Below are 26,611 nucleotides of genomic sequence, written 5' to 3'. Positions count from 1 at the left end.
TTGCTACAGCCTGATTCCAGAGAGAAAAACCTTACTGGAGATACAGGATGTGTACTCTATACACATGTTATTGGAGGGTAAACATAGCTCCTATGGACATGTCGCATATCAGCTTGTCTTTGTGGATGTTTCCATTCAAGGTTCTTGCAGAGCCCTCAGGCACTCATGTAAGCCAGTGAGTAGGTGTGATGAAGCCTGACCCAAAAGCTGTTCATTAAATCAGCGAAAGCCACAAAGGTGCTGAATTAATGCAAACAAAATGTATTTCAGGGAAAGGTCAGGTTGGCCTCATCATGAGACAGGCAGTATAAGCCAAGACCCAGCAGCCACCTCATCTGGAATTCCCAGTGATAAATGTTTCTTAGCCTCCTCAGGAACTCTGAGACCTTGTGAGTTGAAGCAATTTCATTCTGGCAGATCACTCACCTCTTTTTTTCTTGTACTCTGTGGAATGTTGCTCATGCTATTTTTGTAAACTGATTCTCTCCTAAATTCATCCTTTATTCTCCTCTTAGTGGAGGGTATGTGCATGCAGATGATTTCATGCACAGGAGCTGACATCAATGATGTGTGTGCATGTGTATGTGAGGAAAGTGTAGTGTGTGTGCCTTTCCACCACGGTGAAGAATGGATTTTCCTTCGCTATGATCATGTTCGTATTGTGCTACCTTAGTAGAAAAACCTAAGTGCAGCTCCTCTAGAACAATAGGAGTCTGAAAGCCTGAAGGGAGAATGTGAAGTCTGGATCAGTCCAACTCAACTTCAGCAGGTAAAAATGGATAAAGAAATAAATAATCCAAACTTTTTGCTGAACCAGTACTACCTTCTGGTGTCCTTACAGATACCAACAGCAGTGTAGATACTGATTCCTTATTCTTCCCTTGTTTTATCCAGCACCAGATGCTCTGTTCTCCCTTAACTCTGGGGTCAGACCATTTACTCACGCAGTTCAACTCAGGCAGGCATCCTGTCCCATCTTGTTGTTATTCTCTCCATTTTGTACATCAAAACCACTGAAGCAACCAACAATTTAAGGTCTTATAGATAATGCCTATTTGATTTATCCAGCTGTGATATTTGTACACAGTAGCTTCATAGTTCCAGGAGGTATAGGCTGGTAAAAGTCACAGCTGTTGTGATAATGCACCAAGATTTGCAATATGACAAATAGCTATAACTATTTGTTATAGATATGACAATGATTTCCTAGTGCTCATGTGACTTTTACCTGGTGGGATTCAAATAGCTAAGCTGTAAATGAATGGGAAAAGCATAAGAAAACCAATTAACACTGTATTTTCACTGGGACTGAGGGATGACTGTGTAGTTTGAACTGTGCCTGTACTGAATGTACATGTGAGATCCTGATAGATATGAAAAGCTGTGCATAACCCCTCCACCCCCCATCCCCCCTCAATAAAAAAGGACAGATTCTAGGAATTGTTTGTATATCACTTGCTCTATTTTTCCTTATAGTAATTGGATAATCATGGCTATAACTGCTTATATTACTGTGATTACACCAATATTTGTATTTTCAATGAACTATTAAAATCTGTACCAACCTATCAGTGAATTCCTGGCTCCATGTAGGTGTGTTCCCTTTGTTTGCCTTTGACAAAGAAGGCAATTAAATGTAATAAGAGTTCACAGAAGTCTTGCAAGGATTGTATTTATAGCTGTCTGTATAGTAAAGTAACTGAAATCATCTATTTTTTTAAGTGCACAGTGTAATACAGGACCAAATCCTCCTGAAATAATTATAGTTTCTTCAGTATCTTTCAAGGAATATGCTTGAAAGTGAGTTATGGAGTTCATGACGTGCATCACCAAGTCCTCACCTTGCCTGTTGTTGAGGACACACACCAAGACATGTTCAGCTTCCCCATTAATTCCCATCTCAACACTTTTCACCTGTTTGCTTTCCCTCTTTTCTGCAGCTCTGGCAATAAGAGGGACTGATGGAGTGCATGAAGAAGTGGAAGCTCTACACTACAGTTGCAAAAATACCTGTAGATATTAATCTGTTTAAAAAGCTTTCTGTAGAGAAAGTTGTGTGGTTTGCATATGGTGCTTGAACCTTTGTGTTAAAACACCGTGTTCCAATTCACACACGTTTGTGTCTGACATCAGGCATTGTAGAGACTATATCCCTTAGACAATGAACCCGAGGAAAGTATGAACTCTACAAACATCATAAGTTTAGGAAGGTGATGAAAAGGCACAGGAACTGATCACTACAGGTTTTGACACGGTCACGCACTCGTTAACAACTTCATTTTGGTGAGACCGTCTCGTTGGTGTCTGAGATAAGGCACCAACACAACTTTGCCAAGGGCTAACAAAGAGCTGATTCTTATGACTTGTGTAAATTCTGCATCAATTGATTACGACTTTCTTCTCTTTCTCTTTAGGGCTATACAGTTCATTTGTCTTTTCAGTTGTAAACATTTGTTGAGCGGCGTTTTCAGACAGGTGTTGATGACTGACACCTTTCTTCTAAGTTCAGGTGCCATCTTATTCAACAGCAAGCTCTTTTGTAAAAGATAACATAGAGAGACTACTATCTGGGCAAATAGTATCATCTAAATATTTGATTTTCTTTTCCACTTGAGGAAGTTGCCTGTTGAACAAACAGCTCATTTAAAAGAAAAACAGGAAAAAAAAAAACCCTAGTAGAAGTTACTTCAGTTGTTGCATGTAATTCTTACTTCAAATGTATGATCTGTGGTTTTTCCGACAGTTAGCTTCATTTCCTGAAGCACTAATATTTCTTAGTGTGTTCCTCTGCTTGAAACACTTTCCCACCACTTCTTCTGTTTAATTTGCTTCATATGCATACACCCCACGTACACTCCCTTCAAAGAAATACACATTAACCCAAATGCTCATCAATGCTTTCTTTTGGAGCAGATGGTTCTCTTATTGGTTTGGCTGAGGTATCTCTCTGCTACCTTAGGCTCTTGAGAATAAAACAGCGTCATTTCAGGTACTCAAAGAAATAAATGTTTTCTTCGTCGCATCACATTATTATCTCTAAATACGAAAGAGATGGCTTTGAAGTGTGGACACTTCAATGGATAAGGAATAAATTGGATGGTTGCAGCCAAAGTGTTGTGGTCAGCAACTCTATGTTCATGTAGGGGGATGGTGACCCCAGGGGTCCATCCTGGGACCAGTGCTCTTTATAGTCTTTATCAATGACTTAGACAGTGGGATGTGGTGCACCCTCTGCAAGTTTGCTGATGACACCAAGTTGAGTGGAGCAGTTGTTACATCAAAAGGAAGGTACAGCATCCAATGGGACCAAAACAAGCTTGAAAAGTGGACAAAAGATAAAATAATGAGGTTAAACAAGACCAAGTGTGGGATGATTTTACAGTGAGAGTAGTGAGGCCCTGGAAGAGTTTGCCTGGAGATGCTGTTGATGCTCTGTGCCTGGAGACTTTCAAGGCAAGACTAGATCAAGCCCTGGGCAACCTGATTTAGCTGTGCATGTCCCTGTTCATTACAGGAGAGTTGGACTAGATGACCTTTAAAGATCCCTTCCAATTCTAAAGATTCTATGATTCTACGTTGGACTTGAATCAGGGAAATCCCAGGTTTCCCTGACTGGTAATAAAACTCATAGAGAGCAGTGCTGCAGAAAAGGACTTAGGGGCTCTTATGGGCAAAAAGTGGGTTGTGAGCCAGCAGTGTGAGCTTGTAGCCCAGAAGGCCAACAGTATCCTGTTGTATCCATCAGAAATTCATTAACTTTACTTCTTGGGGTTAATCTTCAGAAACTTTAGAAACCCTTTTTGCCCAAAGTTTTCACTTTATACTTCTTTTTACCTCCCACGGATTATATGACTACCAATAGTGTGAATTCCCTGCCATACCCATTATTTTAATTCCCACCTTCTTTTTACTGCATTGCAAAGGTTAATAGGTAACCTTTGGAAATAAAATATTTATTTTTATGACCAAGAAAACTGATTGGTAGAGTCCAAAGGTGCCAGAAACCTCCTGAGCTCTGCCGACTGGTTTAAGATCCTGCATGTGGATTTCAGTGGGGTGCAGCCGCGTTTGTGGAAATCTAAAGCAGCACTATTGAAATGCAGGTCTGTATTTCTCTTTGACACAACTGGTTGTTCATTTAGATGCTTCTGTAGGTAAGAGCTCTGAATATTTCTCCTGTCTCCTGCAGCTGTCGTGTTGTATTGCCTTGTGTTGATTGGCAGGTATTTCAGATGTTACCCTGAAAAAAATCCCTTGGGATTATACCTGGAAGCTGCTGAATGATGTTTTGTGCTTGTTTCTGTACAGTGAACTGTTGTTTGGAAGGCACAGTAAAAACCTCAAACGTACCTTCTTGACTATCTGTCTCGAAGACATACTTTCTCTTTGAGTTAGATCTGGACTCAAAATCAGGTTTAGCAGAGGGAAATCCACATGTCAAGTGAGATGTGGATGAACAGCCCCTTTGGTAAGACTCAGATGTGACTGACAGCATGAAATGGGAATGAAATGATGAAATGGATCCCTTAATCCTCTCCTCCATTTTGTCACATTTCTTTGCTGTGAGGCATTACTTTCATTTCTGATGTTCGTCCTTCTCTTTGTCCCTGCTTATATTGTACTGTTTCTTTTCCTGTTTCTTCCCCTTCACCTCACCTCTTGTGTTTCTATTAGTGTAGTAAATACGATAGGTAGATATGATATAGAAATATACATAGTAGATATGATAAAAAAACAGAAAAGTGGGAAAAAAAAAATCTCTAGTTACCTTGAGAACAGGGAAAGACCTTAAAATGGTTGTGGGAGCATTCAAAGGAAAGAAAAAAGACTAATATAATTAAACCAGTCATATATGTGTCAAACTTACACATTCTTTGTGTCTTTAGGAATGAACTTATATTTCCGTTCAAGAAGTAGGACTCATACCATATATGGCAAGCTAAGTGTTAGGCTTCTAAGCTAGTTTGGTCTTCTGTTCTCCCTTTACAGTTAGTGAAGAAAACTGGCTACCTTTGGTTATATGGAATTCTTCTGTTATAAAAGTGACCTTACAGTATCTTGGTTGTCTTAGTTATTATGATCAGGGGAAACTCTAAAAAACCCTCAGGGGAATTTGGATAGGCCAGAACTAATGGGAGGTTCCATTTTATATTACAAGCAGGCAAAGAGATGTTGAAGGAAATGTTAATAGCAGTATGTCTTCATTTAAGTTGTTTTGTTTTTAGATTATGCTTTGTTAGATTTTAGATTACACTTTGTTAGGGATATTTATCGATTTGAGAGTTGGTCTCTCAAAACAAGAAAAGTTTCAGTGTTTCTCATTTCATTGTCTTGAAATAATATATAGTCCAGTTTCAAGAAATAAAGATATAGGAGACTTTTCAGTGTCCATACCATACCTTTATATTTCTAAATATGGCAGATTTTATGTTCTGCTTTAAATCAATATCATCTTTGCCATTAGATCTAAATAGTCTTCCCAAATGCTTCAGCTGCATAGACCCCCACATCCTTTATTTTCCCTTTAGACATGGACTTTCTTCTGTCATACAGGTATGGAGCTGACATCAGCCATCTTCATCTTTGTGTTGGCATCTACTCACCAGCCCACTGCAGGTATTTTGCTCTGTAATGGATTAATTTTCCTCTGTGCTGAATTCTATTATGGGACTAGGAATACACAGGATGACACTCGTAACTCTTTTCCTCTCCAGAAAGTCCAGTTTTAGATGATTTATTTCAATTTCATGCAACACAGATACGTGTTCTGGGATTGGGTGTGTTCAAATGTGGGTATTAAAACTGAGCATCTGAGTGCTCAGTTGTATCTGAGCCTGTGTAGTTGACAGAAGACAGGCATAATGTAATGAATTTATCCTACAATACTCTTCCCAAAGGAATTAATCATTCTGTAGGGAGTGCAGTTTCTCCACACTTATTCTACTAAATGATTATCTCAGTGAAATACGTATCTTTTAAATGACCAAAATTTGATGAGATTAATATACTCAACTAACCCCGGTAGTTGAACCTAACTCTTACCCTAAACCCTAACTTGAACCTCACTCTAAACTGTAATTCTAAACCCTAAATCATAACCCAAATACTAACCCTATCTTAATTGTCACTGTTGCAATTGTGCAGCAGTACTTGATTCTAGTCATTTAAAAAAGAGACAGCTTTTAATAACCTCTATTTCAAGCTCATTCATGTTTTTTAGTTCTCAGACTTGTCCTCTACAATCTGGATGATCGTAGGTCTGGCTATTTATATGATAAGGGCTGCAGCTTCAATGGGTAAAGCGCTGATAGGACTTCAGAAACGCAAAGCTTCACAACAACTCCCCTTTAAAATCACCTCTTTATCAATCTCCTCCATAGGTGCTGGCCATGATCCACTGCTTGTTGTGGATGATTATGAGGGTGGTGGTATTCGTCTCAAATGTTTATCTGAAAGGTTGTTTTCTGAAGCTCAACTGTTGTGGACAGACAGCAGAGGAGACAACATCACAGGAACTCCTCTTCCTGATGACACCAGCACTGCCAGCATCAGCAGCTCCATCATTCTCAAAGCAGGTTCTGGAAACTCCATGTCCTGCAAAATTATAGATAAACAACTGAAAACATCAACAGAATCTTCAGTTGCCATTGCAGGTAAGTATGAGCTTCCAGCTTGTAGTTGAGCTAATGAATGCAGACCAGGTTGCCCCATAGTGGTACAGAGTAAAGTTTTCTTCCTTAATTATTTAAATATGTTGGTTGGTTCCATTTTTTTGCTACTGTTATTTTTTGCTTTTCCTTTCATCCGTACAACCATCGGCTTCCTTGTGTGATAAACTGTAAAAGCATGAGCAAATAAAACACAAAAATATCCTTCCATGGGTGCGATGTTGCCTGGAGGATATCAACTCCCGTTATCACATGGTGCCTATTCTCATTTTCAGGGATGGGGAAGGCTACTGTTCCACCTCTCTCTCTTTCCCTTTCATTTTCTTCCACCTCTTTTTCTGTTTCTGTAAGACCTGATGTTGTGGTTTAGACAAAACACAACAAAAATAACTCAGGGATATGAAAGTCCTGGTGAACTGCTCCTACGGGTGTCTATGAACGGAACTTAGATCCAAATTCATTTTGTTTCACTGTAGATATATAAAAAAGGGCTTTTTTTGTTTGTTTTATTTGTTCTTACATCCAAAGGAGTACGACAGACTTCTCCAAAAGTGATTCAGTTTGTAGTATGTGAAGTAATGGTAAATTAGCTGTTGTTGACAGAGATAACAAGTTTATTTGGAACACAACTAACCTTATTATTAATGATATTATTATTACTACTAGCAGCAGCTGCAGTACTATTTATTAATATTTATCACTTTATTCTGTGCTTCCCATTAAAATTAAATGTGGTTACAACATATTGCTACAGATAATGCATTACACACGCAACACTTTTAGCACAAGCAGTTACCAATTCAGCAATACCTTTAGCCTTGTTAAAAGATCTTATAAGAGCCCGACAATACAACTTTGAGATTTCATCAATCAGAGCCATGATCATATCTTGTTCTGGATCGTGATACACTCGAGGTTGTTTCCAGGCTTATGCTGATGGTTTGTCCTGTTAAAAATGGCCACTGGGCTGTTGAAACCCTACATCAGCAATGAACAGAGCATACATCAAAGTTGGTTCTGTGAGAAAAATGATAACTGATCTCCTGAATAATTTGCAGATGCTTTCTTCCCTTCCACATCCCCTTGGCTGGCAGCTTTTGTTCTGATCCTGCTCCTGAGCATATTCCTGGTCCTCGCTGCAATGTATAAGATCAGAAGTAAGTTCCACTCATCATGCCAAATGCAATCTGGTTGAAAACATTGCCATCATATTCATAATTATCTGGGGAGTGGGCAGGGTTATGAGAAATCGCACCTGTGATTTTTCTACCTTGACTCTTCACAGTATTTCTACTTACATAGTTTTTCCTTTTTAAAGCAACTGTTAACTACTCCAACATCTTAGAGTATAATAAGTACCTATACAATCATATCTTAGAAGATAAATCAACACATTACTGCAGTGAAATAATTACTTCAACTTAATCCCATTACTGAAATAGTAAAATTCTTGCAAATACCTGAAAATATGTCACCATACCCAAAGATGTTCACTGGTTCCATTTATTTTGCAAGCTGTTTTACTGCTTTATATAGTAGTTCGACAAGGCAGTTCAACAACACAAATCAACTGCCAAGGAAGTGCATGAAGTCTGATGCATTTCTTTTAGCATCACTTGTTTTATTCATTAAATTATGTGTAGCTTCTTGTAATTTTAATGGAAAGTATATATAAGCTAAGATATTTAATAATAAGAAGAAAATAATAGATTTTCTTTATCAAACAACACGCATGACCACTATAGAATATCAAAGCATATGAAACCCTATAAGTAAACAAAGAATAAAGTTGGATAACATTTTCTTTCTCCCTCCCCACCCCTTTTCTCTCTCTCAGATAACAATAAGGAAATCACTCGTGCACGTAAGTAATACTGATACCACTTTTCATCATGAACACTGCAATAAAGACAGCAGTAGAAACATAGTCTGCCAGTGGTATAAACAGTGGGGTTAATTAGTTGTATTTCTAAAGCTGTTTGATGATAGCTTTGTAAAGACTTGGGTTTAGGCTTGGTCAATCAATCTACTGTCTGTCAGTGTTGAAAGAAGCAGTTCATTTTTTTTGTTGCACGTCACCCTGCATGCATAACCTTGGCAAGGCTTTCTTACTGTGACCAACCATGTATCTAGAAATTTTCCACTTCTAGAAAAAAATGAGTTTTTGACCATTTCCCTAGTTGTTATGTCCAGGCTCTTTAAAGCAGTAGAATATTTTCAATGAAGAAATCAGTTTCATGTGAAAATTGGATACTTATAGTCAAAAGAAAAGAGAAAATTATGTGACTTGTTTTAGAGAGTTGCATCTTTCTCAGTAATGCTGGAAATCAGGATGCAGGTCAGAGCAGTAACTGAGCTTATCCTTCTGAGCTGTGCTGGAGGAAATCTTTACAATCTAATAATTACATGAACATAGTAAAGATAGATTAATGTTCCTAGTCTAAAGGCAGTTGTGAACAATCCAGTGTGTTCTGAACAATCCAAACATTCATAATGCTGGGCGATTTGTTTTCTTCTTGTTGTTTCTTTTTGTTGCTGTTGTTTTGGGTTATTTTTTAAATGTTTGTTTGCTTTAAGAATATGAACCTGATGATTCGGAGGAATACTTTCACCAGTTTCTGAACAGTTCTCATGTTCAATATGAGGTTTTTTTTTAGGACTTCTGGCTTATAGAAGAGAGACAGAATAAATTCAGTGTTTGTTAACAATAAGTCTAATGATAAGTCTAAGTAAGAAAGCATTTCTCTGCCTTACTTGAAGGATTAAACTGCTACCCTGAAACCAAACTGCATGCAATCATGAATGTTTTTGATATGTAAAATTGGGAGTTAACCCAAGAGAAGTTTTACTGAAATTTGTATCCAGTCATTGCTGGAAAGTTTTTCATCAGATTTCACAAAATCATTGAGATTGGAAGGACCTCTGGAGTTCAACAGCAGAGAAAACAAGGCTTGATGTCAGATTGGTTGTTGTGCTTGATATCTATTGCTTTTGTTTCAAACGTTGCAGGAAGCAACTTAACTCGGTTAAACATTTTTTTGACTGTACTGCAATTATTTAAACTGAAACTATGAAAAAAAAAAACATTTGTTTTTAAGGTCTGCACCCTACTAAATCCAACCAATAGATTTCAATAGATTACGTACACATGCATATAAATTTACATGCAAATACAGTTGTACAAATATCCATAGAAGTCGTCGTGGTTTAATCACTCCTGTGTAGTCTTTAAAACAGATTGCTAAGTGGATAATTATTTCTTAGGATCTAAGCACATTACTTTCTGTTCACAGAAAATGCACAAGAGCAAATTCAACAAGGTAAGGCTGACAGTGGGTTTTTTTTTCCTAGTGATTTCTCCCTATAAATATGTAATTCTTTAGGAAGAGATGAAGGTTGAGATCAGGAGATATTTGTAGCTGTACTGTTTTCATACAGTAAAGTATAAAAAGTCAGCAAGTTCTCTTTTATATTATCCATCTAAACATAAGCTCCTAAAACCATCTTGTATGAGAAGTATTTTTGGTCAGTATTTGAGTTTGCAAATTGCTCTATCGGTGAATTAATATAATTTAATATGCTCATTATTAGCTCTAATTTATAAGGAAGATAACATTTAAGTTCCAAAGCCTGGAAAAGTAAAAGAAAATATATAGTTTTCTGTACTCTTTATGAAAAATCTAAGTGCTTTTTTACCAGTTAGGACTACACTGTACATATCTAAAGCCAGAGTATTGTTTTGACTCCTTACAGCAAGTTTGCTGGGCATGCAAATTATGTCAGAGAGGGAAAACAATTAATTTTCTAATATTTAATCAAAATCTTTTTCAGATATAGAGGAACTCAAACAGAAACTGGGTGAGAGAATATTTTGACTTCTCTTTGTTATACTGATTTTTAAGATTGTTAGATAGAAGAATACTTTCTTCATTAAAAAGAAAAAGAAAAGGGGGAGGGTGGGGGGGTGGGGGGGAGGGGTCAGGAGGGAGGGCCCATAGTCAAAATATCATTCTTTTCCAGATTTTCAATTAACTGAAGATAGGAATAGCAGTTAATATCAATACCAGCTGGTTTTAGCCAATGGATTTCATATATCTAGTCTAAGCTAATCAGCTAGACTACAGTAAATAGACAGGGATGGGTGTCTCCAGCAGACAATTTACCCTATCAGTTTTGAGGAGCTACTTATGTGTCTCACATTTTATTCTGAGCTAAATACTAGGCCTCATTTTCTTAAATAAACACACTCTTTAGTGCTGAAATTCTCAGTCAGATTTTGTGAATTTTCGTCTTGGGAAATGAATTTCACTTTTATTTCTGCTTTGTTTCTTTACTCTTCAGAAGAGCAAAGGAAGAGATATCAGAGGGGTAAATTAACATTTGTTTTTCTACTTTTCTACTTTTCTCTACTTTTATCATGTTATTCTAAGCACCTAACTTCTTTTTATCTATACGTATATGTATATATATGTATATGTATATACCTACATATCTCTAAAGAGCTTCTATCTATCTAACTAAATATAGCAATCTTTATGTCAGTATACATAAATATCTATTTAAATATTCTATATATACAGGCCGATTATGCTAAGTGTTCTATAATTCTACTGTTCTATAATTCTATAAGTGCAGCATAATTCACGTTATAATCTTCCTAACTTTTCATGGCCTTCTAATTTTATTTTATTTTATTTTATTTTTTGTAGAAAATGAGGATGCAAAGAGAAAAATTGGTAAGGATGACTTTAACTTTGAAAAGTACTTAAAAATAATTTAAGTTTCATTTGATTTAGAAATGCTATTTTAGAATTGAGTAGTGAAACATTTGGAGATCCTTAAGACTGGAGGTCCATCACAGCACTTCCCTCTCTCTCTCATTCTTCGAGGCTTAGTTGTCCCTAAAAATGTCTCTTTCTACTAACTGACATATTTAAAAAGAGGAAATAATATATAGAGAGGGACACACACACACACGCATCTATATGCAGCTTGACTCTTGGCTATGTAAAGTATCTGTTTGTTGTGGTGTGAAGCATATCCACAGCCCCTGTAAATGCTTACAAGTGGGACATTAAGGCTAAGGCAGTATTCTTGGCTTCCATACTGAGAGATGAAAGCATTCAAGAGAGAGATGGTTGAAACAGCAGGGAATACATTTTCTGATGTACTTTTCCTCCTCACAATGTGGAAAGCCGAGTGCAAGGTCTTGCATCTGGATTGAGGCAACTTCCACAATCAGTATAAGCTGGGGGATGTAAAGATGGAGCACAGCCCTGATGAAAAAAACCTGAGGGTGGTGGTGGATGGCAGCTGGATGTGAACCAGCAGTGTGCTCTTGCAGCCTAGAAATCCAACTGTATCCTGGGCTGCATCAAAAGCAGCATGACCAGCAGAGTGAGGGAGGTAATCCTGCCCCTCTGATCTGTGCTGTGAGACCTCACCTGGAGTACTGTATCCTATCTGTGTGACAGAAAAAGGGGAAGCGGTTTCCAACTAAAAGAGAGGATATTTAGATTGGACATAAGGAAGAATTTTGTTACAGTAAGGGTGGTGAAGCACTGCACGGGTTGCCCAGAGAGTTGGTGGATGTCTCATCCATGGAGACAATCAAAGTTAGGTTGGACCAGGTTTTGAACAACCTGATCTGGCTGTAGGTGCCCCTTTCATTGCAGGGGAGTTAGACTAGATGAACTCCAAGGGTCCCCTCCAACACAAACAATTCTATTATTCTATGACTCTACAGATAGCCCAGGTGACTGTTTGGATTTAGATAACCTCTACTCTACACTAGCATCTTTACCTGAGACCTAGGCTCAGTCATAAATAATGCAGTACTGGAAATACTCATCTGAGATTCTATAGGAGATCCTTTCCATATGTAGCTCTAACATAACTTTCTCTGTTTTTCAGAAAACGTCCGGGATGAACTGAGTGAGTTGAAAGTAGAAAAAATGAATTTTTACCACGTTTTCAAATATTATCAAAAACGTTTAAATCAAAAATGGAGCACCAAAAATTGTTGTCCAGAAAAGTCGTGGAGCCTCCCTCCTTGTAGATGTTTGAAAGTCATCAGTTTTCCACAATATTCTCCTGGAGAAGCTGCAGCACGTGGCTTGAACAAATACATTCTTTGCTGGATAAAGAACTGTCTGGAGGGCCAGGCACAGAGATTGGTGGTGAATGGAGTTCTGGAGCATGTCCAGAGAAGGTCAATGTAGCTGTGAGGGGTCTGGAGCAGAAGGCTTATGAGGAATGGCTGAGGGACCTAGGATTTTTTAGTTTAGAGGAGTATAGGAGGCTTAAGGGTAACCATATCACTCTCTACAACTCCCTAAAGAGAGGTCTTAGTGAAGTGATGAGGTCTCTTCTCCCATGTAACTAGCAACAGGACTAGAGGAAATGGCCTCAGGTTGTGACAGAGGAGATTCAGGTTGAATGCAAGGAAATACTTATTCAAGAGTGAGCAGTCAGGCACTGGAAAGAGCTGCCCAGGGATGAGGGGGAGTCACCAACCATGGAGATGTTCAAGAAACATTTAGATGTTGTACTGAAGGACATGGTTTAGTGAGAAATATTAGTGATATGTGAATGGTTGGATGGGATGATCTTAGAGGTCTTTTCCAACCTTGTTGATTCTATGATTCCATGAGTCGACAGCGTGGGCAAACTGTTCTGTTTGAGCACTGGGGTTGTATAGATGGACCCAGTGGTCTGTTCCAACCTCAACCATTCTGTGCTTCTTTGTAGCACTATACAGCTAAAAATCAGGTATGTTAGAACTTCAGTAATTTAAATTAACCATTGTTTTTTATATGTATTTATAAATATATTTATTTGTTTTCTTGCAGAGTTCAGGAAAGCTCGTAGCAATGCAGGTAAGCCAAGACTCACCTGCCATTACCCTCATGTTCTTCTATGCACATACAAATATCTATCATTTGTGCCACAAAAAAAATTTACAGGATGCAATAATTTGGGGAAAATATAAAGCCTTTTTGTAGAAACAGGCACACAGTCTTTTGTAGGCATCTCCCATTTATGCTGTTCTCAAAATCATGAGCTGAAATGGATCGTTTCTGTCCCACTTAAGACCTTTTTAAATGTTATGTGGTTTCAAGAGATTCAGTTTTGTGTTCTGCTCACAAAGCAAACTGATGAGTCAGTATGAGTACAGATGGTTTAATTAAGCCAAAATGAAATCAGAGAAAGGGCATTTCCCACTGCAGATTGTTTTTCTTATTGAGTTTTTGTCCCAGAAAACTACAGTACATTCCTGGTGTATGAATTTACTTATTTATTTGATTATTTTGCCATTTGCCTTCTGTATTCTCTTCCTTTGTTTTTGTTTATTTCCTTGAAAATCAGAAATAATTTCTTTTTGTTTAATTTTTTTTTTTTTTTTCAAGTTAATATCACTCTGGATCAGAAATGCAAACACCCCAACCTCTGCATTAGTGATGACAAAAGGAGAGTAAAGTCTTCAGACAAGACAGAGACAGCCCTCAAAGCAGTGGTGGTAGCTACTGAAGGTTTTCTGAGCAAAAAACATTACTGGGAAGTGGAGGTGGGAAACCAGTCACAGTGGAAGCTGGGAGTGGTGAATGAGAAGATTAGGGATATGATAATGAATGACAAGGAGAATTCTCTCCCAGTGAATAATGTATTCAGTCTACAGTATTATCAGGGGAAATACACATTAACTGATGGGGAGGATGTAAGCGATTGTGAACAGTGCAGTGTGGTGGGTGTTCTCCTGGATATGGAAAACTATGAGCTTTCGTTCTACCATGTTGAAGAAATGAGGCCTCTTGGGACTGTCTATTTTGATTCTACTGGGAAAATATATCCATTCTTCAGTCCGGACTCAAGTGGCAACTGGCTGGGGGTACGTCCTGTAAAACCTCAGACCTATGACCCTCTTCCACAGAGTGATAAGGAGATTAATAAATGAACAGTGTGGTGAAATAATAGAGGATGCATAAAGAATGCAAAAGAATGTATTTTCATATTTAAAAAACCATGCTTAAGGAAGAAATAGTCTAGTCCCTGAAGTACTTCAGAAGGCATCATCTTTCTGTAAGAGCTGATTCTGTAAAAACTGGAACGTATCAAATTACTGCTATTGTATTTTATACCATCTGTATCGAGAACAAACAAATAAACAAATGAAACCTATACGCATTTAGTTCAGTATTTGTAGCACTTACTGTATATTCATTTTTACCCGACAGACTCAGATATAGTCGGTTATAAACAATGGTTATATCCAATTGGCTGAATGTGGAAGCCGAACGCATTTTGAGCTCATGTATATGCACCTAAAATTAAATGAAGTAATTTGCACCCTCAATTCAAATTGTAGCTAAGCCAACATCAATAAAAGCTATCTAGATCCTGATACTTCTGCTCAGTTTTAAACTTTCCTAAGTAAAATTTGGTTGAATAACTGAAAGAACAATCAAGATACCAAGTTAATGGCATGAGATACGTCTATGTACAGCACAGCCTAATTATTTATAGTGGCCATTGCCTTGAAAAAATGTTCAGCTGAGAAATGAAAGGCATTAAAGTACAGGGATGGGAACAGCTAATGAGTGTGGTGTAAGCTCTGTTTTTCCATGACTGAACATAAAATGGCTTGGCTTGGAAAGGGTCTTAATGATCATCTATGTAGGTCAGTCTACGTAATACCACCTATTTATTTCCATGGAAACTACAACAGCTACAAAGAACACAAGGACACTTTGACAGAGCAAATTTGCAGCTATGAAACAGTATTTTTTCAACATAGCCAGCATCATTAGCTTTGCATTTTTGCCAGCAACAAACGAGTGTCTTCATGCTGTGAAGGCATGATGTGATCCACTGCTATGTAGGCACTGTAGAAATGCATCTCCTGCTGAGCTCACGTCCACCATTTGGTCTCCATAAACATTCATCAGGTGTTGATAAACGTCAAAGGGTGCAATTTTTTTCTGCATGGAGGAATTCAATTGCTCACCTTCACCTCATGAGCACTTCCATGTCAGATGCCATCTTTTCAGACCAATCCTCTGCTGCCATCTGTCACATGGCAACAAAATTTAATTGAATGTTGTCAGGAACATTCAACCTCTACTGGTATCACACCAACATCTGCCTATGACATCGTGGGTCAGCAAAATAAATAGGGGGCATTACTTTTTGGGCAGCCATCTTAGCTCCAGCATCCTCCAACTGATGGAAAATGGTGAATTCAATCAACTATTTCTGCAGTAAACTTTCTCCAAAAATCTTTAGGATAAAAGCTGAATCAGAGACTTGTTCCCATGGGCAGAAAACACAATAAATTGCATGGTCTACTTCTTCATACAAGGAAAATAGTTCTGATAGATGGAAATTGTTGAAACTATTTTGAGATGAATTCTTAAGACCCATTGATGTTGAAATGGGAGAAACAACAGTTCATCCAGATGGGTAGTTCAAATGTAAATCCAGTCTTGTGTGATACCTCTATATGAATGAGATGTTTATCATTACAGTTGGTAGAGTTTATAGAAATGATAAGAGACCACAAAAAGCAAACAAACAAACATACAAACTAACAAAAAAACCCAAAACACAAAAACAATTGAGAATGTGGGTGTCTGGTCAATAGAACGTCATAGGAGAAGTGCAGTCTGGTGAACTACTCCAAAGCTGTGACCTGACAGCGATCCTATTTAACACTTCTGTTGACAAAACAAATCAGGTAAGTTCAGCACAAGGAAAGCAACAAAGAAAGAAAAACAGATGAAGAAGCACTTAAAGGTACAGAGCAGAAAGGAAGGAGCCCACAGGCTGCCTTGAAAGTCTTACAAATGCAATATTTTGGAAACCTTAGTCAAACATGCATCACAGTTCACAAAGAAATGAAATCTGTCTAGAATTAAAATCCCTGGAAAATATAGAATATATCATAGGGTGCTGCAAACAGCAATTGCTCACCAACTAGTGACCTATGCCCAGCCAGGATCTGAGCAGCTCCAACCCTCCCAAGCCAACACCCCCAGTTTTATTGATCACCATCATGTTGTATGGTGTGAAATATCCCTTTGGCCAGTTTAGGTCAACTGTTCCTATTTCGTTCCCTCCCAGCTCCATGTGTTTCCCCATCTCTTCACTGCAGGACAGTGAGAGAAGCTGAAATGTCTATGACACAACGTAAGCAACAAAAACGTTGGTGTTATTTCACCATTATTCACATCCTCTACCTAAAACACAGAACTCTATCAGCTACCATGAGCTCACGCTTGAGCTACTAGATACTTAAAAAAAGCACTCAACACACAGAAAGAAACACATTATAGTATATATATTATATTTATATGTAATCTAAAAAATAAACAACATATATTTATAATTATATAAAATATTGTATAAATAAAATATAAATAAAATATTTAAATAAAATTTATAAAATACTTATTTTATTATAAATATACATATACTTACTTAATCTTAATTATCCGTCACATTACAGTCATCTTGATTTCATTTTCCAACAAGTGAGAGGCCGCCTTTCTTTATCATTTTCCTATTTGCACAGAAATTGCTCCTCCTACTTCAGCCCGTGGCTTGAACCATTTTCTTTCTTCCTGGTCTTTTTTTGTCTACAACGTGTCTAGAGGCTGCTGATAGGTAAGAACACGAGACTTTTTAATGCTAGAAATGACACATAACAAATACAAGAAAATAATATAACTTAGATACTATTTTGGCTACATATGGTCCATTTACTACTTCACAAGTGAGGTGTTGGGATTGCAGTAATGATAAGGAATAAAGTAGAGAACTCCTTAGTTATATTAAAGAGCAAATATTTGATAACTAAGCTTCAGAATATTTATATAAATTAATCAAGTGTTGTTTTGAGACTTATGCTGCAGTTTTAATTATTTCATTGAACTCTGGAAATGCATATAAACTTTGCAAAGACTTTGTAAATGCAAACTTGTAATCAGAGTGTGGATCAACGTGCTTGTCTGTATATAGTTAACCGCTTTTAGCATGCAGCTGTGTACAACTTCAGTGCTTGGTGAAACATTGGGAATACATTATTCTAACATGCTTTTTGGTGGATTAGTATGCTACGTGTTGTTGTTGTGGATATTTGCATTGTCTCCCTTTTCTCCTCTGTGTGTTTAAGTTGAAGTCTGTATTCTTATGAGAAATGGTGTATATCTCAGGTGCTTTATTGCCCTAATGTACTTCTACTGCCATTCAGCACTTCACTGATAACTTTCCATTGAAAGAGGACAAGAGTACAAAGTTATTGCAGTAAAGATAAGCTGCAGGTGCAAGATAACCATAGATAAAGGGAATGGGGCGTGCAGTGAAATGGGGTGATGGGCTTAGTGAGACTATGAGAGGAGCTGTAAAAAAGGAGTGTCTGGTGGTAGTTAAGATCTCACCAGCATCTTGGTCTGAGAATCGTGCACCAGAACATGACACACCATTGCAGAATCAATGTAGGCGAGGAAACATGAAGCACAGCTCGGTTCTGTAAATGAATCCAACAAAAGCAGGTGATGCATTGCAGCCCATGTATGGCATGAGAGCCCAGCAATGTAAGAACAAGGCTGGCAGAGAGCTTCAGTCTGTGTTCAAGGTCTGACGCAAGCTACCTGCAGCACAGGTCCAAGGTCTGTCAAGAAGGGAGAGCTAGGAGCAGGGCTGCAGTCCATGACACAGGCTTGAATTTCCAAGAGCAGTGGGAAGAAAGCATGGTTGGAGGTGAGGGTGCTCAGGGTCGTTAAGGCTTCTTATTGCACTCAAGGCACTGACAGTGACAAATCTGAGAGCACCAACCTAATTCTTAGTGCCAAAAAGAACCGCAGTGATTATAGTATGCAGCCAGATGGAGGGTATTGAGAGTTTGTCTGTGCTGTCCATCTGGCTCGTGGATTTCCTCCTAGGATAGTACAGAGCTGCAAGAATGCCCTCAACAGAGACAAAAAAGACAGTCTGTAGTTTGGGCCAAACTAATATCGTCATCAGCTACAGTGAGGGAAAAGCTCCATCTGTTCTAAGGTCTGTATATTTTATTTGCACTGATTAGAAGCAAAAAAAGTACTTCCTGCTTGTAACAGCAAAACTTTGGCCTCAGGAGATATACTTGTTTTGTAGAGCTGTTCTGTAGTTGTGAAGCTCATCCTTGACAAAGCTAAAGTCACTTTCAGGTGGCCTAAATTCTTTGCCATTCATACAACATGGAACATTCAACAATATTTCATCACAATTGAAACCTTCCTAAATCCTTGGTGAAGCCCATGGTGTGATCTGAGGTTTAGTAAGAATAATGTAATAATGTAGCAATTCGCCTGGTTAGAAATACATCCACAGGAAGTTCAACTCAATGGCAAGATTGTTCCATCCAGTTTTGTTCTTGTCTATTGCTTCTTTATTGTCTGTTGGGAGATAGTAGAACTGAGGAGAGGGGAAAGGCCCAAACGAGTCTGAAGGGATTTCCTCTATTCAGCCTCTGCTCAAACCACACCTTTTGCACTTTGGATGAATATCAGCAGAAGGCGTACGGAATATTTCCCGCTCTACATTCTAAAGAGCAATGAAGACCTCAATTCCTTGCTAAAGAATGTGTTTCTAATTTAGGAATATCCATTTGCTTATGTTTTGTTCCTCTCAGGAATCCCCCCCCCTTTTTTTTCTCATAGCATGTCTGCCATTCCCAGGAGGATTATAAACAACTTACTCAACATGACATTGTCGGAAGTGTTTTCAAGTTTGTGCCAAAGAAAGACCGAAGTATTGATGTTCAATCTTCCATTGTGCTTTTTTCTTGCAAGATGGTTTGGAGGTAAGAGAAAAATGTATTATATACAGTGATTCAATTTAGCTGTAGAATATAAGAACGATAAGTAAGATTAGTAGCATGCAACAAAGTGAAGAAAGTTGAATGCATGGAACTGAGTTCCAGTTTCTCTCAATCACACCTTTCCTCTAAGCAATCAAATGAGGGTAAAAAAGATAGAAGAAGAAGGGAAAAACGCTTTCTATTTCCCCACATTAGCATATAATAGACAGTGTGAATAAGCTAAATATCTCTTCTGTGGACTATCTTAGTTGCTGATCACTAGAGGATTGTTGTCCAGGGTGAAAAGCCCTTTGGGGAGAAACAATTACCTAAGTCTAACTCTAGTCTAGGTATAGGCTTCCAGGAGATTGCCTTCATCTCTGTTTGTGTCACTGAAATGGTATTTGTTTCAAACCCATGCCTGGTTCTTTCTGGTCAGGAATGGGTTTCAGTTTAAACCCCTGATTTGAACCACGTTAAAACTTGCTGTGATGAGGTTTCTGGGGTGGGTCTCCAAATGACTCTTCAAAGGGATAAGGAAAGATGAACATAATGATCGCTACTGTTCCAGACCCAGTTTGCTTGGCAACATACAATGCTGATGTATCCACCAGGAAAAGGCCAAGAGTAACCTCCTATATCAAACCAAAGTTCTGCTCATTACTTTGACACAACTTCTTAGTGCACTGTTCAGCATCAGTTATCCTAAGATATCACACCTGCACTTCACATCATATTCCCATTTTCTGATGGAATAAATGTACCGTAGATCCTGTCTGATAGATTCAAGAGCAAGGCTTGGGACAACAGTGGCCATCTCAAATGACGGGAGACGCTTCAGTCCTTCTCCAGTTTCCTAGAGAGTAAAAGTAAGTGTGTTTCTTATCGCAAAAAGAATGGTGTTCTTTGTTTTTCTTCTTGTAGGGACCCGGAAGAAGAAGAAAGGTGAGTGGAGCTGCCTCACTGCTGGCTTCCCATGCCACTGCTAGGCAGGCTGTTGGGATGTTGGAGGCTGTAATGAGCTTGGTGGAGTGTTTAGAGCAGATAAGAGTGATCCTCTTTTTCAGAAGGACAGTGGGAACAAAGAAGAGCAGAGGAAGATGTTGAGAAAGGTATGTACATAAAGTACAGTGCACAGTTGCCTCCATGCATGAGCAATAACTAGCATAATGTAATACTGCTGTAGGGCCAGTGTGCCTGAAGAATAAGTGGAGGGTGGTTATGCAGAAGAGCTCAGTGCAGTGCTATGAAGCAACAGGTCTTGGAGTGGCCAGGCTGATCCTTTCCTAACAGCAGGACCCAACCACGCTGCACCTCAGCCAACTGCATGTGGGCAGTAGAGCGAGCAAAGTGATTCTTCCCCTCCCCTCTGCCCTGGTTAGCCCACATTGGAGTTCTGTATCCAGTTCTGGTAAGACAAGGCCCAGAAGCCAAGAAGAAAAAGGAATTATAGGAAGTTCCACACAAATATACTCACTAACTTCTTTACAGTGAGAGATTTTTATGTTGTTCCAGTGGGGACTGAAACAAGCTGCCCAGAGGTGGTGGAGTCTTCCTTCTTTGGAGATATTCAGGATGCTTCTGGACACCCTCCTGCATGACCTACTGTAGGGAATCTGCTTTAGCAATGAGGTTGGACTCAATGAGCCTTAGAGGTCCCTTCCAACCCCTGCAATTCTGTGGCTCTGTGTTCCATGAATCATAGAATCATAGAATCAAGCACTAAAATAGGAAAAGTCCTACAAGATCATCCTGTCCAACCGTTCACCTATTACCGATAGCTCCCACTAAACCATGTCCCTCAACACAACATCCATGGGGCGTTGAGTGATCCTCAGGGAAGGAACATTAATTAACAAGGAGCCCGAAGTGGAAGGAGCTGCTGTCAGGTCCTTGCTTCTCAGCAAATACTTCCTGACTGATATCATAGTGACTCCATTCTGAAGGAAACTGAGGAACCTGCTTGTCTACTGGACCCTACCTACAGGGAAGTCTGTTGTCTCCTTGGGACATTGGTCAGGGATGTTATTAGGAAGCTCCCTTGTCTTACAAAGCCCTCTGATTATTGCCCACTTCTTGTAGTTCAAGTAGGCAGCAATGAGGTCATGGGTAGAAGCCCAAGAGCTACCAAGAGGTACTTCAGGTGGTTGGGGCAGCTAGTTGGTGGTGTGGGTACCCAGGTGGTGTTTTGCTCAGTCCCTCTGGAAGGAGGGAAAGATGCTGAGAAGCAGAGAAAAACCCATCAGATCAACATGTGGCAAAGAGGTTGGGGTCATCAGAGGAGTTTTGCTTTCCTTTTATTATCATTCATCTCTATGTCTGCTGGTGACAGATGGGGTTCACTAGTGGCAATAGGGGAAATGGATTCTATAACAGGAGTTGGTGGGGCTTGTTGAGGGGGCTTTAAACTAGATTTGAAGGGAGAAAGGGATAAAGCCAGACTCCCTAGAGGTGAGGCTAGAAGTAGAATTCCAGCGACAAGAGTGAAAACTGTATCCAGCTGAAGTGTGTCTTCATCAATGGCATGGGCAACAAATAGGAGGAGCTGAAAGCTACGGTGTAACAGGATAACCATGACATAGTTGCCAACACCACCAAGTAGTGGGATCATTCTTATGAACTGATTGATGAAATGGAGGACTATAAGTGCTTTAAAAGGAATAGGAAAGGATGGAGGGGCAATGGATGGCTCTCTATATTAGAGAAGGTGCACAAGTCATGTGGGGAGTGGCAGAGGGAGCTGGGACTGTTCAGGCTGCAGCAGGAGGCTCAGAGGAAAACTCATAGCCCTCTATAAACACATCACAGGAGGCTGTGGTGGGGTGTGTGTTGGCCAGGCATCTAGCAATAGGACAAGAAGTGATGGCTATAAGCTGTGCAGGAGGAGGTTCAGGTTGGACATTAGGAACATTTTCTTTTCAGAAAGTCTGCTTTTCCTGACCAGGAAAAGTAGTGGAGTCATTGTCCATGGAGTTGTTCAAGAATAGGGTAGATGAGTCACTGAGGGATGTGTTTTAGTGGCCATAGTGACCACTTAACAGTGGTATTATTCAATGACTGTATGTGTTATTCCTTAAAGCTGTTCAATGTATTTACGTATTCCTTAGAGGATAAACTTCACTGTATTTCCTCTTTCTTATATCTTTCCTATGAACATAAGATGCCAAGCCTCAGAAACAGAGACAGTGTTATTTTCCAGTGATTCCACTCTTTCTTCACAGGAAGAACAGTGGAGATGAGCACCTCAAAGGTCATGGAATCCATGCGGGAGGAAATGGAGAAGATTCTGACTGAAAAACTGGCTGTGTTGCAGAAACAAATGGAAATGACCCAGCAAGCAATCCCACCCATGAAGGAACTGAACAACACCTGGACCTCCCTTCAAAAGATCTCTGATAATATTCAAGCCTTGCAGAAAGGTTTGGAGGACATGCAGATGTCCACAAAGAAAGACCTTCAGATGCTCAGAGAAGATCTGGAGAAAAGAGTAGCAAAAGCATGGAATGCACCTGAGAGGTCTGAGTCTAAAGAGAGTCTGTTGGAGGCGGAGAACCAGGCAGGTGAGCATGGCAACCCCCAGGCTGGCCTTCATCTCCCGGTGTTGTAATTCATAAGGGCAGCTCAGGAGCTCAAAACAACTCACTTAGTCTCCTCTAATGAGATGGGAGGGAGAACTGGAATGGTAAAGGAGAGAAAACATCATGTTTGGGAGAAGGGAATTTCATTGTTGTAAGGTGTGTTTCCCTTTTTTTGTCCATGGTCTTGCCAAGATGCCAAAGATCATCTCCATTTTGAAGAACGGTGGAGTGACTTGGGTCAGTTCAGCCTGGGGCAAAAAAGACAGAGAGGGGATCTGATAAATGTTAAAGAATAGGACAAGGAATGGGGGAGGCAATCGGATGAGTCTAGGCTCTTCTTGATGGTGTGTATTGACACGGCAAGAAGTAATAGCCTAAAACTTGAACATACAAAGTTCCACGCTACCATGTAGAAGAACTTCTTTATGGTCAGGATGATGGAGCACTGGAACAGGATACCCAGAGAGGTTCTGTCTCTTCCTGCAGAGATATTCTAGACCCTTCTGGTCCACTGCAACCTACTGTAGGTTTGGCAGGGGGTGAACTTCATGACCTCTAGAGGTACCTTCCAAGCCCCGTGATCCCATGATCATGTTATTCATGTATTTCTCCTTTCTGGACTTAAGTTCATCCAGTACTGAATGGGTGAGAAATTGAGATAACTGCAAATCCGTGCCCCTTGTTCTCTAACCATTTCTTCCACAGCACCACTATGACCCTGTCTTTCTTGCCTTTCATTTATTCCTACTTTAAATTTAAGTTTGGTTACAGTTTTCCTGCTGGAACACCAAGCATCCCAGTGGCCTGAGACTTAGCCTCCTGTGGTGGCTGGCACAATGGCATTTGATATGCTCACCAAACTACAGGACTAACATGTCACAGCACACATTATGTCCTATTGTACTTGAGACCATCATACCTCAAGAAATCTGCTTACTGTCTGCTTTGATTTTTCTTTTTCCTCCCCACAGGATTTTTCAAAATGCAACGCTACAAAGGTAAGCAAAAAGGAGATGATGGACATGAATTCTCAGAGCCTGACTGCACCTCAGAAATACAAATCCAGCCCAGGTGCAGAGCTGTATGGAAGACAACACACTCAGAGGAAGGAATGTTTGAAATTTTTTTCTTTCTTGTGCACTGCCAAAAAACTTGATGTGTGCTCAACAGGAGGCATCTTAGCTGTGTGTAGCCAGGAGTGCTTGCATTGGCCACTTCAGCCTCTGTGACACGCTCCTCTCTTTGCCCTCTTTGGAGTAAGAGAGATCATTTCACAGTGTTACGCCTTACTAGATGTGTGTCCACTGTTCATCATGCACAGAGGTTACCTGGGTATAATGAGGGAAGAAGAATTTCTTCGTTATTGCGCCAGTGAAAATCACTTTTCATTTCTAACCCACATTATAAAAACATCTGAGTGTGGCCAAGAGAAATCCAAAGATGGGAGAAAAGATGTATTTGAGCCCATAAAGTCTTCCTTGACACTGAATGCTTTCTTCAAATGAACCCTGTTAGAGTGCCTTGAGTCGATATCGTAGTCTCAGTAGCAGACCAATTATCATAGAATCATGGACTCAGCAAGGAAAAAAAGACCTCTAAGATCATCCAGTCCATCATATCACCAATATTTTCCACTAAACCATGTCCTTAACTACAACAACTAAATGCTACTCAAATGTCTTCAGGGTCAGTGGCTCTACCACCTCCCTGGCAGCCTGTTTCATCACCCTTTTTCAGAGGAGATGTTCATAGGATCAATCCTGAATCTCCCTTGGCACAACTTGAGGCCATTCCCTCTAGTCCTATTGCTAGTTACAAGGGAGAAGAGGTCAAGCCCCACCTCACCACAACCTCCCTTCAGGTAGCTGTAGAGAGAGATAAGATCTTCCCTGAGCCATATCTTCTCCAGACCAAATAATTCCAATTCCCTCAGACACTCCTCCTAAGACTTGTGTTCCAGACCACTCACAACCTCATTACTCTTCTATGGATGTGCTCCAGGTCTTTGATGTCTTTCTTGCAATTGAGGGGCCCAAAACTGAACACAGTACACAGCTGTGTGTACTGAACTTCATCCCATTGGCCTCACACCAGCAGTCAGCCTGTCCAGATCCCTCTGTAGGGATCCAGGTGCTTACACACATACTTCAAGTATGAAGGGAACTGGGAGAGTGAGAGAATAGAAGCAAAGGGGGGATTGGCTGCCCAGTGCACCCTGAGTAAAGGGAAAGTATGTTATGAGTGAAAACAAAGTAAAGAAAGACTGTAAATCAGACCTTGTGTTTACTACTATTTATATCATGACCTGATCATAGCAGTTGATGTCATCCTGAATGCTGACACGGCTCACCCCAGACTGGAAGTGTCTGAAGATGGGAAGAGTGTGAATGACACCAGTGTGATCAGAAAGGTACCCGACAGGGAGGAGAGATTTGTTTCCCACCTTTTTGTGTTGGCAAAGGAAGGATACACATCTGGGAGATACTACTGGGAAGTGGAAGTTGGAAGAAGAAAAAACTGGATCTTGGGTGTTGCTTCTGAATCGGTGGCTCGTAAAGGGACTGTGACCCTATTCCCAAAGAATGGCTTCTGGGTTATAGCCTTAGCAGATGGTCAAGAGTATTGGGCCTACACGGATCCTTGGACTCGTTTGACTGTGAGAGGTAGACCACAGAAGATTGGGATCTGCCTGAACATCTCTGCCAACAAACTCTCATTTTATAATGTCAAAAAGAAAACTGATTTGTACACTTTTAACATTGGTGGTAGCAGGCAGAAGAGGAAGTTTGTTCCCTTTTTCTCAACAGGTTCTGGTGTTTCAGTGCTTGACACTGAGCCATTGAAAATCGTGCAAGGGTTTGATGATGATGACCAAAAGTGTGATTAAATACAGATTGTGAGATCAGGTTGATATGTTGTCCAAAAAATCCCTGACATTGTGCTTCCCAGTGGAAAATGGCTAGGTTTCTGGGAGTTGATACCACAATTTTTCAGTGCTGTTTGCTATCCCTGCCCTGAGACAGCAGAAAGAAGCCCTAGAGATCATGCTGATAAATAGAGTGTAACACTCAGTATCCATGGAGAGCCTTCAGTTATATCAAAGACTCATGTGCGGAACTCAAATGCCTTTTCAGAGCAGGAGGTGCAAGATGTACCATTCATCTTGATTGCCCAGGCTATGTTTTGTTCCCCACCTCACTCACACAGAACTAACTTCAGTATCCAAGAGATGTCCAAAAGCAGATCACATCAGAGTCACAGATCTAAATTTGAATCAGTCACATCATGCTCCTTTAGTTCAGTTCACACCTACCTTACATGCCAATTGAACTTCCTGGACCTCTGCAGTGGCCTCAAAGCATGGCAAGGGTTAGTCAGTCATTCTTAAGAGTCTGAAAGGTCTCAGATTAAATTTTATTGATAGATACCAAACAAAGGAATACTGGGATTTTGCTATTTCTCGTACTAAATCCTCATCTCAACAGTCCAACGATCCTTTAAAAATGGTGTGGAACTCATTCCTATTGCCT

General features: G+C 39.7%; 2 protein-coding genes across 2 annotated transcripts in view; both read left to right on the top strand.

The window, feature by feature from the left end:
* The first annotated feature begins 5,555 nt into the window (after positions 1 to 5,555).
* LOC140263368 (butyrophilin subfamily 2 member A2-like) lies at positions 5,556 to 14,685 on the top strand. Its single transcript, XM_072358249.1, has 11 exons — positions 5,556 to 5,616; positions 6,381 to 6,653; positions 7,727 to 7,825; positions 8,506 to 8,532; positions 9,962 to 9,988; positions 10,500 to 10,526; positions 11,010 to 11,036; positions 11,378 to 11,404; positions 12,582 to 12,602; positions 13,520 to 13,546; positions 14,078 to 14,685. Exons 1-11 carry the CDS (start codon positions 5,556 to 5,558, stop codon positions 14,620 to 14,622), a joined length of 1,161 nt encoding a protein of 386 aa, XP_072214350.1. The 3' UTR covers positions 14,623 to 14,685.
* Positions 14,686 to 22,756: 8,071 nt separating this feature from the next.
* The window catches only part of LOC140263367 (uncharacterized), a 182,118-nt gene continuing 178,263 nt past the window's right edge, over positions 22,757 to 26,611 (top strand). Inside the window, 1 exon segment of the mRNA XM_072358248.1 lies at positions 22,757 to 23,063. Within this exon segment, the coding sequence (XP_072214349.1) occupies positions 22,757 to 23,063 (307 nt within the window).

The sequence above is a fragment of the Excalfactoria chinensis genome, chromosome 29, assembly GCF_039878825.1.
Source record: "Excalfactoria chinensis isolate bCotChi1 chromosome 29, bCotChi1.hap2, whole genome shotgun sequence".
Classification (NCBI taxonomy): Eukaryota; Metazoa; Chordata; class Aves; order Galliformes; family Phasianidae; genus Excalfactoria; species Excalfactoria chinensis.
Note: the sequence above shows the minus strand (reverse complement) of the source record. Positions and strands in the feature narration are given on the sequence as shown.